Consider the following 17,108-nt stretch of genomic DNA (forward strand, 5'->3'; position numbering starts at 1 on the left):
CGTCTTATTAATATTTCAGTGTGATTAAAGTTCACCTCCTCAAACACAGGCCGGCCTGTCAGCTGATGTCTGGTGTCACAGCGACACCCAGTGGACGTCTGGAGAACTTCTGAAGCGCTGGAGAAAAAAGCAGGGAAAGGTTCAGCAGAGGAAGTTCTTTAACGTGAGAATGAAGAAATAAAAGATGGATTCAGTTCGATGATTGCTTCTGTCTCGACCTGGAGTCTCACTTCACTTACTGCTGCGCTACAGCTGCAGGGAAACGCTGTTAAAGAGTTCTACGCTGCTTCATTCGTCTCAGTAACACAAACTCATAAAATAAACTGTTTTACCACAGAAGAAGAAAGAAGTGCAACTGATGAACTCTGAGCTCTGCACAGATCATCATGTTCATGGCTGACCAGAAACCAGGAGACCAGAAACCAGGAGACCAGGAGACCAGAAACCAGGAGACCAGAAACCAGGAGACCAGGAGACCAGAAACCAGGAGACTAGGTAGTCTCTCTGGTTTCTAGTCTCCTGGTTTCTAGTCTCCTGGTTTCTAGTCTCCTGGTTTCTAGTCTCCTGGTTTCTGGTCTCCTGGTTTCTATTGGTGGGTCCTGGTTTGATGCTGAGTCGATAGTGAGCACTGGGTTCATATTTCTTTAGTCACTTGAATCAGCCATGAACATGATGATCTGTGCAGAGCTCAGAGTTCATCAGTTGCACTTCTTTCTTCTTCTGTGGTAAAACAGTTTATTTTATGAGTTTGTGTTACTGAGATGAATGAAGCAGCGTAGAACTGGTCCAGGCCTGAACACATCTCCATGCCAACATTTTCACAAACTCATAGCGCCACCTACTGGCACAAGGAAGGTGTCATAGGTGATGGAAATAAATATTTCATATGGCTTTTTGGCTGGACCCTTTCAAACAAACTGTGTTCAGTGAATTATGTGCAAATGCAGTAAAGAAAAGAATTTAATGATGAAACCCAATTGTGTTTTTTCAGTTTGTTCTACTGGGGTTAAAGTCGAAAAACAGTCCAAAAAGTCATTCAATCAGGAGAGACTTCATTAGAATTTCACAATCATTTATTACACATTGTACAAATGTGAATAGTGCAACGTCTTTGGCGATTGGACTCCATCCTGAAGGAAGACAATCGATGTTGATGAAGGGAGTTGCTGCGGAGTTATAAACAGCATAGTATAGGATGTTGAAAAAAGTCATGAAAAAGTCAGTGTACCATGTCGAAAAGTCATAACTTTACTTAAGTTACTTTATTTTTAAAGTTGCTTTTTTAGTTACTTTACTTTTAAAGTTACTTTTTTAGTTACTTTACTTTTAAAGTTACTTTTTTAGTTACTTTTTTGGTACTTTACTTTTAAAGTTACTTTTTTAGTTACTTTACTTTTAAAGTTACTTTTTTAGTTACTTTACTTTTTTAGTTACTTTTTTAGTTACTTTACTTTTTTAGTTACTTTTTTAGTTACTTTACTTTTAAAGTTACTTTTTTAGTTACTTTACTTTTAAAGTTACTTTTTTAGTTACTTTACTTTTTTAGTTACTTTTAAAGTTACTTTACTTTTTTAGTTACTTTTAAAGTTACTTTACTTTTAAAGTTACTTTTTTAGTTACTTTACTTTTTTAGTTACTTTTTTAGTTACTTTACTTTTAAAGTTACTTTACTTTTAAAGTTACTTTTTTAGTTACTTTATTTTTATTTGAAAAACTTTTATTCCGTATCCCTGTAGTGTTGATTCAGAGTAAGCACTGCATTAATTACAACACCTTGCACATTTGGAAAACCAAAACTACACATATCTGTAATTTCAACCAACATATAAACAGTACAGTACACTGCCTTACAGGTTTGGCGAATAGAAGTCTGTGTTCAGTGCATAATGTGCATGGCATGGGAGATGCCCTCGTCAACAGGCTCGTTATTTCCGTTAGCGATGACCTCACCCTATCAACCTTGATGATTTGGAACTTCTGCGTGATATCAGCTGGGTTGGAAGGCAACCTGGACCGGCCAGAGACGAAACGGAGGAAAAGCACTCGCTCCTCATTGGTGAACTCCTCCAGGCTACCTAATGTTCATCAGGCCTTATCCCGCCTTTCTGTCCTGCTGTAAAACTGTCACCTTACTCTCCTGATATCAAAGCCTTTTTGTACTACTGCACCTGACCTGTATATAGTTTGATTTATTTATAGGTACTGAAGTTGTAAAAGTTCCTTTTAAAAGAAAATGCCTTTTGTAAATAGTAATTACTGCAATTTAAATATTTTCCTTTATTGTTTTTATATTATGCATATAAGAACATGAAAGTGTATTTTATTACAGACGTATTGTTTTTACCTTGTTTTCATCGGTCAGTTTATGTATTGGATGCTTCTGGACTTCCGTGTGTTCAGTGAATTATGTGCAAATGCAGTAAAGAAAAGAATTTAATGATGAAACCCAATTGTGTTTTTTCAGTTTGTTCTACTGGGGTTAAAGTCGAAAAACAGTCCAAAAAGTCATTCAATCAGGAGAGACTTCATTAGAATTTCACAATAATTTATTACACATTGTACAAATGTGAATAGTGCAACGTCTTTGGCGATTGGACTCCATCCTGAAGGAAGACAATCGATGTTGATGAAGGGAGTTGCTGCGGAGTTATAAACAGCATAGTATAGGATGTCGAAAAAAGTCATGAAAAAGTCAGTGTACCATGTCGAAAAGTCATAACTTTACTTAAGTTACTTTATTTTTAAAGTTGCTTTTTTAGTTACTTTACTTTTAAAGTTACTTTTTTAGTTACTTTACTTTTAAAGTTACTTTTTTAGTTACTTTACTTTTAAAGTTACTTTTTTAGTTACTTTACTTCTAAAGTTACTTTTTTAGTTACTTTACTTTGAAAGTTACTTTTTTAGTTACTTTTTTAGTTACTTTACTTTTTTAGTTACTTTTTTAGTTACTTTACTTTTTTAGTTACTTTTAAAGTTACTTTACTTTTTTAGTTACTTTTAAAGTTACTTTACTTTTAAAGTTACTTTTTTAGTTACTTTACTTTTAAAGTTACTTTTTTAGTTACTTTATACTTTTTAGTTACTTTTTTAGTTACTTTACTTTTTTAGTTACTTTTTTAGTTACTTTACTTTTAAAGTTACTTTTTTAGTTACTTTACTTTTAAAGTTACTTCTTTAGTTACTTTACTTTTAAAGTTACTTTTTTAGTTACTTTACTTTTAAAGTTACTTTTTTAGTTACTTTACTTTTTTAGTTACTTTTTTAGTTACTTTACTTTTCAAGTTACTTTTTTAGTTACTTTACTTTTTTAGTTACTTTTTTAGTTAGTTTACTTTTTTAGTTACTTTTTTAGTTACTTTACTTTTTTAGTTACTTTTTTAGTTACTTTACTTTTAAAGTTACTTTTTTAGTTACTTTACTTTTAAAGTTACTTTTTTAGTTACTTTACTTTTTTAGTTACTTTTAAAGTTACTTTACTTTTAAAGTTACTTTTTTAGTTACTTTACTTTTAAAGTTACTTTTTTAGTTACTTTACTTTTTTAGTTACTTTTTTAGTTACTTTACTTTTTTAGTTACTTTTTTAGTTTACTTTTAAAGTTACTTTTTTAGTTACTTTACTTTTAAAGTTACTTCTTTAGTTACTTTACTTTTAAAGTTACTTTTTTAGTTACTTTACTTTTAAAGTTACTTTTTTAGTTACTTTACTTTTTTAGTTACTTTTAAAGTTACTTTACTTTTGAAGTTACTTTTTAGTTACTTTCCTTTTTTAGTTACTTTTTTAGTTACTTTACTTTTTTAGTTACTTTTTTAGTTACTTTACTTTTAAAGTTACTTTACTTTTAAAGTTACTTTTTTAGTTACTTTATTTTTATTTGAAAAACTTTTATTCCGTATCCCTGTAGTGTTGATTCAGAGTAAACACTGCATTAATTACAACACCTTGCACATTTGGAAAACCAAAACTACACATATCTTTAATTTCAACCAACATATAGACAGTACAGTACACTGCCTTACAGGTTTGGCGAATAGAAGTCTGTGTTCAGTGCATAATGTGCATGGCATGGGAGATGCCCTCGTCAACAGGCTCGTTATTTCCGTTAGCGATGACCTCACCCTATCAACCTTGATGATTTGGAACTTCTGCGTGATATCAGCTGGGTTGGAAGGCAACCTGGACCGGCCAGAGACGAAACGGAGGAAAAGCACTCGCTCCTCATTGGTGAACTCCTCCAGGCTACCTAATGTTCATCAGGCCTTATCCCGCCTTTCTGTCCTGCTGTAAAACTGTCACCTTACTCTCCTGATATCAAAGCCTTTTTGTACTACTGCACCTGACCTGCATATAGTTTGATTTATTTATAGGTACTGAAGTTGTAAAAGTTCCTTTTAAAAGAAAATGCCTTTTGTAAATAGTAATTACTGCAATTTAAATATTTTCCTTTATTGTTTTTATATTATGCATATAAGAACATGAAAGTGTATTTTATTACAGACGTATTGTTTTTACCTTGTTTTCATCGGTCAGTTTATGTATTGGATGCTTCTGGACTTCCGTGTGTTCAGTGAATTATGTGCAAATGCAGTAAAGAAAAGAATTTAATGATGAAACCCAATTGTGTTTTTTCAGTTTGTTCTACTGGGGTTAAAGTCGAAAAACAGTCCAAAAAGTCATTCAATCAGGAGAGACTTCATTAGAATTTCACAATAATTTATTACACATTGTACAAATGTGAATAGTGCAACGTCTTTGGCGATTGGACTCCATCCTGAAGGAAGACAATCGATGTTGATGAAGGGAGTTGCTGCGGAGTTATAAACAGCATAGTATAGGATGTCGAAAAAAGTCATGAAAAAGTCAGTGTACCATGTCGAAAAGTCATAACTTTACTTAAGTTACTTTATTTTTAGGGCCCGAGCACCGACAACGTCGGGTCCGCGAGGTCCCTATTGTATCTGTAGGAATTATTATTATACCCTATGATGAAAAACCGTTTAAGGGTATCTGACATGTCCCCAACCTCCCCATATTTGGCGAGCATATCGGGACTGCGGGAAATTTTTATATTTTATGGGTCCAATGCTCGAGCATACAAAATTACTCGCTAGCGCCACCTAGATAATGGAAAGGCAAGCCCCAACAGCCCGTATGTCCAAATTACTTAAGATTTTACAGACATGAGCAACTGAATGAGCTCTACAAAAAATCCTCTTGGGACCCTAAGCTCCGCCTACCAAAATTATCCACCATTTTGAATTTTGTAAAAATTAAAAAAAAATCACTTCTCCTAGACCCTGGGTCTGTTGCCGTGGCAACGCGTCATTCGCCATGAAAAATGAAGCTTATTTTTCTGTGGCTTAGGATGCTCAACAAGCCTTGGAACTTTGCACAGGTGTCATAGGTGATGGAAATAAATATTTCATATGGCTTTTTGGCTTGACCCTTTCAAATTGCCTCGATAGCGCCCCCTACAAATATTCAAAAACCCAGCCCCAGCGCTACATTTGACCTACATGTATGAAATTTAGGAGGCACGTGTATCACATGAAGACTTAAAAAAAAGTGTCTTGGGACCATGCTCTAAATTTAACGGGAAGTCGGCCATTTTGATTTTTGTGTGAATTTTCCCATGCTTTCTAGTCGCTATACTTTAACCAACTCCTCCTAGGGACTTTGTCAGATCCACTTCAAATTTGGTCAGTACAATCTAAAGACTGTTGCAATTAAAAGTTACTAAAAGTTTTACGTTTGCTGGAATAGCGTAGCCGTGGCATGGCGGCCATTTTAAGTGATTCGCCGTTAAACAAGCTGATGTAACTCCACTGGACTTGCTCAAATCTGTCCCAAACTTGCCATACTTGATAATAGTCATGGCCTGAGGATGTCTATGAGCCAATTTCCACTTAAAGTCATAGTGCCACCTACTGGCAACAGGAAGACAGCGTTATGTGACACACTGAATTGGATTTATACGATGTGGTCTATACTTGATATAGAGCAACATAATGCATGTTTGCGCGTGTTCTCTAGCGCCACATAGTGGATACAGGAACTGGTGAAATATTTGCACTACATAATTTCCAGTGTCACACAGTCCAAGCATTAAAAATACGTCTACCTTGTGGGCTCGCTGTCTGATGGTCGCAGATATTTATGGCCGCTTATGCCGGCATCCCGCCAGTACCTCCGACGTGCGGGAGGATGCGAGGGCCCGTACATCGCTGCTTGCAGCTTTAATTTACATTTGAAATTCAAGCATCAAAAGTTCCGAGAGATGTTTGAAGTGTTTGAGAGCGTCGGGCCGTGATCGTGTTGTTGTTGTGAGGCTGATGAACAGAAGTTCACTCATGAGTCACTTCACCATCACAGGTCTCTGCTCAGCGTTACTGCAGCCGATCCTTCACGTAACGAGCAGCTGTGTTTATAAGAACGTCACAATAAGAGAAACTAATAAAACACCAGCTTCATTCATTACATCTTTAGAGAAGACTGGTTATTACGCTCTCTTTGTACTAACTTTATTCTCTTTGTGCTAACTTTATTCTCTTTGTGCTAACTTTATTCTCTTTGTGCTAACTTTATTCTCTTTCTCTCAAACAGCTGGAGTTATGAGGTGTGTTCAGGTGAATGTGGTTTGTTGAGTTTGAAAGCTGATGAACCTCTCTGACTTACAGGACTACAGCTCTGAGTGGTCTGAACTACAAAGTCCAGACAGGAAACACAAAGGTTGTTCTTCAGCTGATGATGAAGACCCTCGGTCCTTCATCTCTCATAGGAGGAAGACTCTCTATCACCATGTTGTCCATCAGTCCGTATTTATCCTCCTTTTTACTCCTGCGTTCTCCTCCTCCAGCTCCTCCTCCTCCTGCTCGTCCATTGGCTGAAACCTCCTCTGGAAGCCCCTCCCTCTCCACCGGCTGAGCCAGCTGATTGGTCAGCTGCTTCATCGTCATCTGAAAGACACCAGAGTTCTGTTCTTGTATATCTACGTGTTGCACACATTTACACACATTTACTTTTCGTAGCAAATATCTTAGAAATACATCAAATAAAAAACGACTTTGAGGGGAAAAGCCAGTGGATTCTCAAAGTCAGCAGGGTTTGTCCTCTGGGGACCATGAATACCATCGAACAGCTGTGGAGACAACGAAACACCTGGAATCATCTTCAGGAACCGAAGCGTTTCCTCCAACGTTCAACGAAAGAAGAAGCCGATGTGTTAATATATAAATCATTTATTCATGATTCATTTATTATTATAATATATATAATAAATATATAAATTAATGTATTAATAAAGTTAATTTAATAACTTCATTTAATAAAGTTAATATATAACTTAATGGGAGGTATTCCAAGAAAAAACTGCAAAGATTAAAGTCGTAAATTTACGAGAAAAAGTGTAGTTTCTTCTTCTTCTCTTGATGTTTATGGCGGTTGAAGTGTAGTTTCTTCTTCTCTTGATGTTTATGGCGGCTGAAGTGTAGTTTCTTCTTCTTCTCTTGATGTTTATGGCGGCTGAAGTGTAGTTTCTTCTTCTCTTGATGTTTATGGCGGCTGAAGTGTAGTTTCTTCTTCTTCTTTGATGTTTATGGCGGTTGAAGTGTAGTTTCTTCTTCTTCTCTTGATGTTTATGGCGGTTGAAGTGTAGTTTCTTCTTCTTCTCTTGATGTTTATGGCGGCTGAAGTGTAGTTTCTTCTTCTTCTCTTGATGTTTATGGCGGCTGAAGTGTAGTTTCTTCTTCTCTTGATGTTTATGGCGGTTGAAGTGTAGTTTCTTCTTCTCTTGATGTTTATGGCGGCTGAAGTGTAGTTTCTTCTTCTTCTTTGATGTTTATGGCGGTTGAAGTGTAGTTTCTTCTTCTTCTCTTGATGTTTATGGCGGCTGAAGTGTAGTTTCTTCTTCTTCTTTGATGTTTATGGCGGTTGAAGTGTAGTTTCTTCTTCTTCTCTTGATGTTTATGGCGGCTGAAGTGTAGTTTCTTCTTCTTCTTTGATGTTTATGGCGGCTGAAGTGTAGTTTCTTCTTCTCTTGATGTTTATGGCGGCTGAAGTGTAGTTTCTTCTTCTCTTGATGTTTATGGTGGTTGAAGTGTAGTTTCTTCTTCTTCTCTTGATGTTTATGGTGGTTGAAGTGTAGTTTCTTCTTCTTCTCTTGATGTTTATGGTGGTTGAAGTGTAGTTTCTTCTTCTTCTTTGATGTTTATGGCGGTTGAAGTGTAGTTTCTTCTTCTTCTCTTGATGTTTATGGTGGTTGAAGTGTAGTTTCTTCTTCTTCTCTTGATGTTTATGGCGGCTGAAGTGTAGTTTCTTCTTCTCTTGATGTTTATGGCGGCTGAAGTGTAGTTTCTTCTTCTCTTGATGTTTATGGCGGCTGAAGTGTAGTTTCTTCTTCTTCTTTGATGTTTATGGCGGCTGAAGTGTAGTTTTCGTACTCGACTCGCACTTCAAAGGAGCTTTTTTTAGTGAGCAGGTCTGTTTTCTGGCCTGCAGGCGGCGGTAATGTGCTGCGATACAAAGGACGGGAAGAAGAAGACAGCTGGGTAGTAAACCACGTTGATGTTGGGGGGGGGGGGGGGCACTAACCTGCAGCTCTCTGAAGAGGTGCAGCATGGCCACGCCCACCACGATGACCAGGAAGGCTCCCAGCGTCGTGACCACGTCCACGGCCGCCATGCTCCTCCACTCCTGGAAGAGGACGATGGAGGTGGTCAGGACCACGGTGGTGAAGAGGACGTAGTACACGGGGTAGACCAGCAGCGTGTTGAAGGTGTCCAGAGACTTGTTCAGGTAGTTCACCTGCGCACACACACACACACACACACACACACACACACACACACACACACACACACACACACACACACACACACACACACACACACACACACACACACACACACACACACACACACACACACACACACACACACACACCACACACAGGTGAGATCAAAACAATATTTAATCTCTCCCTGTTGACTCGCGTACATATTTATTCTGAAATCCGGTCACATGGTGGTCACATGGTGGTCACATGGTGGTCCACCAGAAGGTCTCCACAAGAACAGGAGGACATGAACTCACCTGTGTGACGATGGAGAGGATGAGCGTGAGCAGCAGGATCCAGGTAAGAGGACCAGCGAGCACCGAGACGTCACGAAGCACTGGACACAGAAACACAGTCAGTGAAGCTGAGCTGACCCAGACGGCCGAGTCCTCCTGCTCGTGGAGCCGGGCCAGCGGTGACTACATGTACCACAATGCATTGCGCTTGAGCTTCGGACACCCAGAGGCGTCCCCAGGCTAATGCATTTCTCCAGCAGTATATTCGAATAAACACTTTCATATTTTGGGATTGCAAGAGAATGTTCCTGACATCACATTTATTAAAAATAGAAATAAGATAAACAGGATATTCCACACATTGTTTGTCATTGTTCAAACCTGCCGCCTAACATACCCACAATGCTACTCTTCCTCTGTCTAGTGGCTAATGTAGCGTGACGCAGAAATGTTACGTACCTTCACTTCTTTCTAACTCCACACCTCCAGATTTATTCATTTTTAAACGTGCAGTCTTCAGACCTGAAGACGACCTCCGGTTCCCCAAAGCTCCACATGTTAAAGCTGCATTCTCTCTACTGTCCACCAGGGGGCGACTCCTCTGGTTGTATAGAAGTCTATGAGAAAATGACTCTACTTCTCTCTTGATTTATTACCTCAGTAAACATTGTAAACATGAGTTTATGGTCTCAATCTCTAGTTTCAAGTCTGCGTCATGTGTTATTATTCTTGTTTTAAACTCCGGGCATTAATATTACAGTTTCTCTCTCGGCCGTGTGACGTCACGCTGACTCACCGGTGTTGATGGCGATGGCGAGGCCTTTCACGGAGGAGACGGTGAACGCTCCGAGCAGCGAGCAGATGCTGACGTAGACGAAGATGTTGGAGCGACCGACCCGAGGAGAGAAATAAAACACGAGCACCGCACACAGCAGCAACACGGCCGCCGCGTACACCAGGAAACCTGACACACACACACACACACACACACACACACACACACACTTCTTTTTAATGGAAGTATTTATAGTATTTGTACAGCAGCCGGTGTTTTCTGCTGAGTCAGCCGTTGATTTGGGGGAATTAACGTTCTGCCGGAGAGTCAGCTGTGAAAGCAGCAGCAGCCCGTTCGGCTCATGTTTAGTCTAAAAACACATCTTGTGTGATTGATAATAATAAAGCTTATTTATACAACACACATCAAAATGAGCAGCAAAGTGCTTCAGACATCAAAAGAACAACAGATAAAATACAATGCAGATACGCGCACATTTCCACATAGATACATATTAACAAACACACCGAGGTCTTTAAACTACAAGTAGCCTACAGATCTAACAGGAAGTCACTGTTTCTGTGTCTTCCTGTTTATAAACGGTCCGAGTTGACCTCTCAAACGAGTTTAATGTCACAACAATCCAGAAGAATATTAATAAGAAAAGCTCACCGGGCTCCAGCAGCTTGTTGGTCATGTCCTGAAGTGATGTCACTTCCTGTTCCTGTGGGGCGTGGATGACCAGCAGGACGCTTCCCAGCACGCACAGCAGACAGCCGAGCTTCCCCACCGCGTTCAGCTCCTCCCCGAGCAGGTAGGAGGACAGAACGGCGCTGAAACACAGGAAGCACCTCGTTAGTGATCCTGAGAAACGGACCTTCAAGCGTCCGTCTGCCTCCTCCAGAGCTCGTACCTGATGAGGACGCTCAGAGCGCCCAGCGGGGTCACCAGCGTGGCCGGAGCAAACATGTAGGCAGCGAAGTTACAGACCTCACCAACTCCCACTGCAGAGAGGGGGGGGGGGCACCACATGACAACATCAATCACAACCATGAGAACCCAACACCTGGCCTGTGCCGACTGTTGATCCATTGACTGGTTGATATTAAGGCAAATTTAAAACAAATGTAGAACCATTGAGAGACGTTTCTGTCCGCCCACTGAGCCCCGTTAATCATTTTAATCCTTAATCACCAACTAGAAGACGTGGACGTAGTCTCAGTGACGTCACCCGTTGGTTTGGGAGCCGAGGGTTCGACGATTCTGCCGTCTCCATCTCGTTTCTTTGGTCGTCACCGTCGTGTTTCTTTGGTCGTCTCCATCTCGTTTCTTTGGTCGTCACCGTCTCGTTTCTTTGGTCGTCTCCATCGTGTTTCTTTGGTCGTCACCGTCTCGTTTCTTTGGTCGTCTCCATCGTGTTTCTTTGGTCGTCTCCATCTCGTTTCTTTGGTCGTCACCGTCGTGTTTCTTTGGTCGTCTCCATCTCGTTTCTTTGGTCGTCACCGTCTCGTTTCTTTGGTCGTCACCGTCTCGTTTCTTTGGTCGTCACCGTCTCGTTTCTTTGGTCGTCTCCATCTCGTTTCTTTGGTCGTCACCGTCGTGTTTCTTTGGTCGTCTCCATCTCGTTTCTTTGGTCGTCACCGTCTCGTTTCTTTGGTCGTCACCGTCTCGTTTCTTTGGTCGTCTCCATCTCGTTTCTTTGGTCGTCACCGTCTCGTTTCTTTGGTCGTCTCCATCTCGTTTCTTTGGTCGTCACCGTCTCGTTTCTTTGGTCGTCTCCATCTCGTTTCTTTGGTCGTCACCGTCGTGTTTCTTTGGTCGTCACCGTCTCGTTTCTTTGGTCGTCTCCATCGTGTTTCTTTGGTCGTCACCGTCTCGTTTCTTTGGTCGTCTCCATCTCGTTTCTTTGGTCGTCACCGTCGTGTTTCTTTGGTCGTCACCGTCTCGTTTCTTTGGTCGTCACCGTCTCGTTTCTTTGGTCGTCACCGTCTCGTTTCTTTGGTCGTCACCGTCTCGTTTCTTTGGTCGTCACCGTCTCGTTTCTTTGGTCGTCACCGTCTCGTTTCTTTGGTCGTCACCGTCTCGTTTCTTTGGTCGTCTCCATCGTGTTTCTTTGGTCGTCACCGTCTCGTTTCTTTGGTCGTCACCGTCTCGTTTCTTTGGTCGTCACCGTCTCGTTTCTTTGGTCGTCTCCATCTCGTTTCTTTGGCAACCAGAAGGGGCAACGAGAGCATGGAGCTACATTTTTTCCACTTAAGTTTTATTTTTATTCTGCAAATTTAAAACTCAACTAATTTACTTTTTTAACAGAAGAACTTGGAGCTCTGTTTATACCTAAATAATCCACCAGGGTGCTTCTTTGTGCTACACTAAACTAAGCTAAGATAAGATAAACTAAGATGAGCTAAATGAATCTGGACAGAGATCATCTTCTCACCAGACTCTTTGTGACAAAGCAAAGAAAACCGTCTGCTAAAACGTCCTCCTGTAGTTTAACGCTCACACAGAGGTTTAGAGGAATGAAAGTCTTACTGGTTAACAGGCCGCTCCACCACAACCAGTCCTTCAGGTAGCTGTGACCTCCGTCACCTGAACACACAACAGAACTCACGTCATGTTCAGGTTAAGAGGATTAAACTCTGATAATGCACAACATCCCTTAAATACGATAATTAAATGTGTAGTTTTAGTCTCAGGCTCAACTTCTGAGTGACCCGTCGAGTGAAAGGAATCAAAGGACAGAAACTGGTTGAGCAACTTTCTGTTTGGTCACTTGTTTCACAACAGAGACTGAAATCCAACTCTCTTTATCTCTGCTGACAAAGCTTATGTCACTTATGTTTGAACACATTTCAGCAAACAACTAACCAAAAGAGCTTTTCAGGTTCCTGTTTTTAGATTAATTTATTTACATTTATTTCCCTGTAAATAACAAAAACAACTCAATGACTAAATGCACATTACTCTTTCTTATAGTTCCTTTGATGATTGTTTGTCTGTGTGTGTATTTTCTCAACAGCATCATAAAAAAATTACAGCAAAAAATGGTCAAAATATCTTTCAACATGCCAAAAATAATGAAATAAAAACCGTCGGTAGGATTCAGGGAGGAGTGAGACCTCTTCTCTGCTCACCTGCTCTGGTGTGACCCTTGCTGGCCAATCGGAGGAGAGCTTTCTTCTTCAGGATGACGCTCCCACCAATCAGGAAGGCCGACAGCAGGGCCAGAGTCAGACCCAGCCAGGGGTTGTAGGTAACATCTGTCTGCACATCTGGAGACAAAAGAGTGTGTGTGTGTGTGTTTGTGAGGTGTGTGTGTGTGTGTGTGTGTGTGTGTGTGTGTGTGTGTGTGTGTGTGTGTGTGTGTGTTTGTGAGGGTGTGTGTGTGTGTGTGTGTGTGTGGGTGTGTGTGTTTTGAGGGTGTGTACCTGCAGTCTGTGTGTTTAAGAACTTCATCACACCCGAAAAAACAAACAACCTAGGAATTTACTGAGCGAGTTGTTCATGATTAACGTCGAGCAATCAGATGGTGTTAAGTCGGCCCAGTGAGTAGACGACAATACAGGACTTTAAATAAATGCACAGCTGCTCACGTGTTCATCGTGTTGTGATATTTCTCATCTGACTGATGTTACTGACCATCTGAAGTGAACCAGCAGAGTCTTTATTGATCATCTAAGTAAAATAAGGTCTACAACCAATAAAAACTACAAGCAACCAGGACAACAACCGTTCAGGACTACAACCAACCAGGACTACATTACATTACAGTCATTTAGCGACTTACTTCGGATGCTATCACACCGTAGGCACAGCTACAGGAGGAGTTTGGGGGTTTAGTGTCTTGCTCAGGGACACATCGACATGCAACCAGTGGAGCCGGGGTTTGAAACCACCAACCCTCTGATTGAAAGACGGCCCTGCTCTCCACTCAGCCACAGTCGCCCTACTACCAACCATGACAACCAATAAAGACCACAACCAACAAAGACTACGACCAACAAAGACTACAACCACCCAGGACCACAACCAACAAAGACTACGACCAACAAAGACTACAACCAACCAGGACCACAACAACCAACCAGAACTCTCTCTGGTCTCAGTTGTGAGGACATCCTGCTTCTCTTTGTCTCATTTGAAGGTAAACTTTATATCTTTGGGTTTTGAAACAAGACGTCCTGATATTTCAGAATCAGTACCTGAAAGGAGCAGGAAGTGAAAGTGTAGCCCTGAAGAAGACTTTTAATTAAAGATGAGAACTGTATTTAAATAGAAACGAGGAACTGTGTAACTTGAACCTCATTCTTTCATTTAAACTTCTACTGGAGGAACAATGTGTGACTGTCTTCTTCTTCTGTCTGCATAGTTTGTGTTGAGGAAGTTCTGAAGCTCTGTCCTCATGTATAAACTTGAGTTATTCTCTTTGTACACATTCCTTCTCATCTTCATGTTGTTTTTATTCTTTATAGATCTGTATTCGTATGAATAGTTGGACGTTTCAAATTGTTTTTTAAAGATCCAATTGAGTTTTTGGGGGTTTATTTCTGTTGTTTACTACGAGGAGCTTTCATTGTGTTGGTTCTGTCGCCCCCTGTGGACTAAAGTGGTTTTGTCTCTGAGCACCAAACCTCTCATTCTACTGCAGTCTGACAGTCTGAACCTCTCAGTCCTGGTTCTGGTTCTCCCGTGCCCCCCTTCCCTCCAGAGGATTACTGATGTAGGTCAGATAGAGGATCAGGACTAAACTGAGACTGGTTCAGGGTTCCTCACTGTCACTTTAAATGCTGCACCTCCTTAACAAACAGACTTAAACCAGATCCTAGAAAAACAAGGATGTTTACACACAAACTCAGAGCTTTGACCTGAACCTGTGTGTGTGTGTGTGTGTGTGTGTGTGTGTGTGTGTGTGTGTGTGTGTGTGTGTGTGTGTGTGTGTGTGTGTGTGTGTGTTACCTGTACTGTTGCTGCTGTTGTCCAGGTGTGTGTGGAACAGCGGCTGACCTCCAGAGACGGAACACACCGCCGACTGAGAGCCGCACCACAACCTGAGCAGAGACCCTGCAGAGGCCCAGACTGTTAGCACGTTAGCATTAGCCACAGCAGAAATCCAGCTGATCGGTCGGATTATTGATCGTAACGTTTTCTTCTTCTTCTGTCTGAATTCAGTTTGAAAATATTGACCTTTCCTGACCTTTAAACGATTAATCGAGAAAATAATCGTTTAAATCAAAAACAAACTTAAACATTAGTTGCACGTAAAAAAATCCTGCATTCAAAATATTAATCAAGTAAAAGTACACAAGTACTGTGTGTATATATACACACACACACACACACACAGATTGTATTTCAAAAAACCTATATGTATAATATATAATTAAATAAATACAACACTGATCAGCAGTTTAAAAAAAAGGAAAATTAGAGCGAACAGAAGAAGAAATGTATTTATATATTTAAATGTTCTTAATCTAGAAGTGATGTCATGATAAACGTTCTTATTGATTATTTATCTGCATTGATCTGAACTAAAGTGAAACAGGTGAGTGTTGGTGTTTAACATGTAACTGGAGTCAGACCACATGATGAAGAGGAGGAGGAGGAGGAGGAGGAGGAGGAGGAGGTTCAATATTGACTCTGTCAACACTGTTTCTGCTCTGACGGCCACTTTAACGTGAACACATTGATGATGAATAACCAGAGATTTCATATGTTCAGCTTCAAACACCAGGAGGAAGTCAGACGTCTATATAGATCTATATCTATATAGATATAGATCTATATCTATATAGATCTATATCTATATAGATATAGATCTATATCTATATAGATCTATATCTATCTATATCTATATCTATCCTTTTATTTAAACTTTGTGAATCATATTCTTATTTGGGAGCTAATCGCTGTAAACAGTGAACTACAGTTCCCATGAGGCAGCTGGAAACAGGAAGTAACCGTCGATACGTTTCCTACGAGTAAACAGACGATTTACAGATTTTAATCTCTTCACTTTATACGATATTATTTATTATTACAGTTTGGATGGATTAGAGATCATTTGTCCAAAATCATCATAAACAAAGAAATCAAAAGAGTTCATTGTTTATAAAGGATTCTGTGTATCTCATTATATATATATATATATATATATATATATATATATATATATATATATATATACATATACTTAAATAATAATAAATGAAATAATTAAACTAAACGAATGAAGATCTAAAGAAAAAGCTATTTTAATATATTACAAAATCTAAGTAAGCAAACATGTAGAATAATTAAACAATACTCTATATGAACAACATGACATCATGAAACACACTTTAATCCAGAGAACGTGAAGAACAATCGACTCATTCAATGAAGAAACACAAGTCGTGAAATGTGAATATTTGATGATTGTCTATGAAATTAAACATCTATTGTTTCTATTTACTCGTCTCCCCTTTAGTCCTTTAGCGCTGTGGTTCTATGGTTCTATGGTTCTTTAGTTCTATGGTTCTATGGTTCTTTAGTGCTATGGTTCTATGGTTCTATAGTGCTATGGTTCTATGGTTCTTTAGTGCTATGGTTCTATGGTTCTTTAGTTCTATGGTTCTATGGTTCTTTAGTTCTATGGTTCTATGGTTCTTTAGTTCTATGGTTCTATGGTTCTTTAGTTCTATGGTTCTATGGTTCTTTAGTGCTATGGTTCTATGGTTCTTTAGTGCTATGGTTCTATGGTTCTTTAGTGCTATGGTTCTATGGTTCTTTAGTTCTTTGGGTCAAACTATGAATGAAGTGAAGAACTCTTCGGATGAATCGGTGCTGAGCAGCATAAGTTCATTATTTCATTAGTTCATTATTTCATTAGTTCATTCGTTCATTTTAACTTTAATTATTCATCAGATCACTAACAGGAGACTCGAGCAGCTCCTCGTGAGGTTTTAGACGCTCTTCTTCTTCGTGTGTTTTCAGTCTTACCGTTCCCGCACGTCTCGTTGCTCAGGTGAACATCTCGCATCGTGTTGGTGGAGAAACACCGACCGGTAACCGTTTAATGAGGCGCGTGGTCCCGGTTCATTGTGCTCGTCTCCTCTCTCCTCTTCTCTCGGTGTGAACCGGTGAATGTTGGTGACTAAAGTGAACCGTAAACAAAGCGACACCCGACCCCGCCTAGACCCCGCCCCACCGGGCAGAGCCGGTGAGGAGCAGCGAGGTCTCACCTGCTCTGCCCCGCAGCGAAAACACCGGAAGTACAGGCAGGAA

At 39.9% G+C, this 17,108-nt stretch overlaps 1 protein-coding gene across 1 annotated transcript; it reads right to left on the reverse strand.

Annotated features, from left to right (window-relative positions):
- Window positions 1-4,683: 4,683 nt before the first annotated feature.
- Window positions 4,684-16,962, reverse strand: nipal4 (NIPA like domain containing 4). Its single transcript, XM_079171639.1, has 10 exons — window positions 16,824-16,962; window positions 14,799-14,903; window positions 12,977-13,114; window positions 12,375-12,431; window positions 10,756-10,846; window positions 10,515-10,675; window positions 9,864-10,031; window positions 9,089-9,168; window positions 8,588-8,800; window positions 4,684-6,954 (listed from the first exon to the last, which is right to left on the reverse strand). The coding sequence occupies exons 1-10, from the start codon at window positions 16,861-16,863 to the stop codon at window positions 6,736-6,738; spliced, it is 1,272 nt and encodes a 423-aa protein (XP_079027765.1). The 5' UTR covers window positions 16,864-16,962; the 3' UTR covers window positions 4,684-6,735.
- Between the last annotated feature and the right edge of the window lie 146 nt (window positions 16,963-17,108).

The sequence above is a fragment of the Pholis gunnellus genome (genome assembly GCF_910591455.1).
Source record: "Pholis gunnellus genome assembly, chromosome: 13".
NCBI classification, from domain to species: domain Eukaryota; kingdom Metazoa; phylum Chordata; class Actinopteri; order Perciformes; family Pholidae; genus Pholis; species Pholis gunnellus.

Excerpts from the sequence above, each read along its gene's own strand:
- nipal4 (XM_079171639.1), bottom strand. The coding sequence starts at position 16,863 with ATGCGAGATGTTCACCTGAGCAACGAGACGTGCGGGAACG. Across the intron at positions 9,169-9,863 it reads CGCCATCGCCATCAACACCG|TGCTTCGTGACGTCTCGGTG; the intron begins GTGAGTCAGCGT and ends TTCTGTGTCCAG. Across the intron at positions 8,801-9,088 it reads TCCTCTCCATCGTCACACAG|GTGAACTACCTGAACAAGTC; the intron begins GTGAGTTCATGT and ends GTGTGTGCGCAG.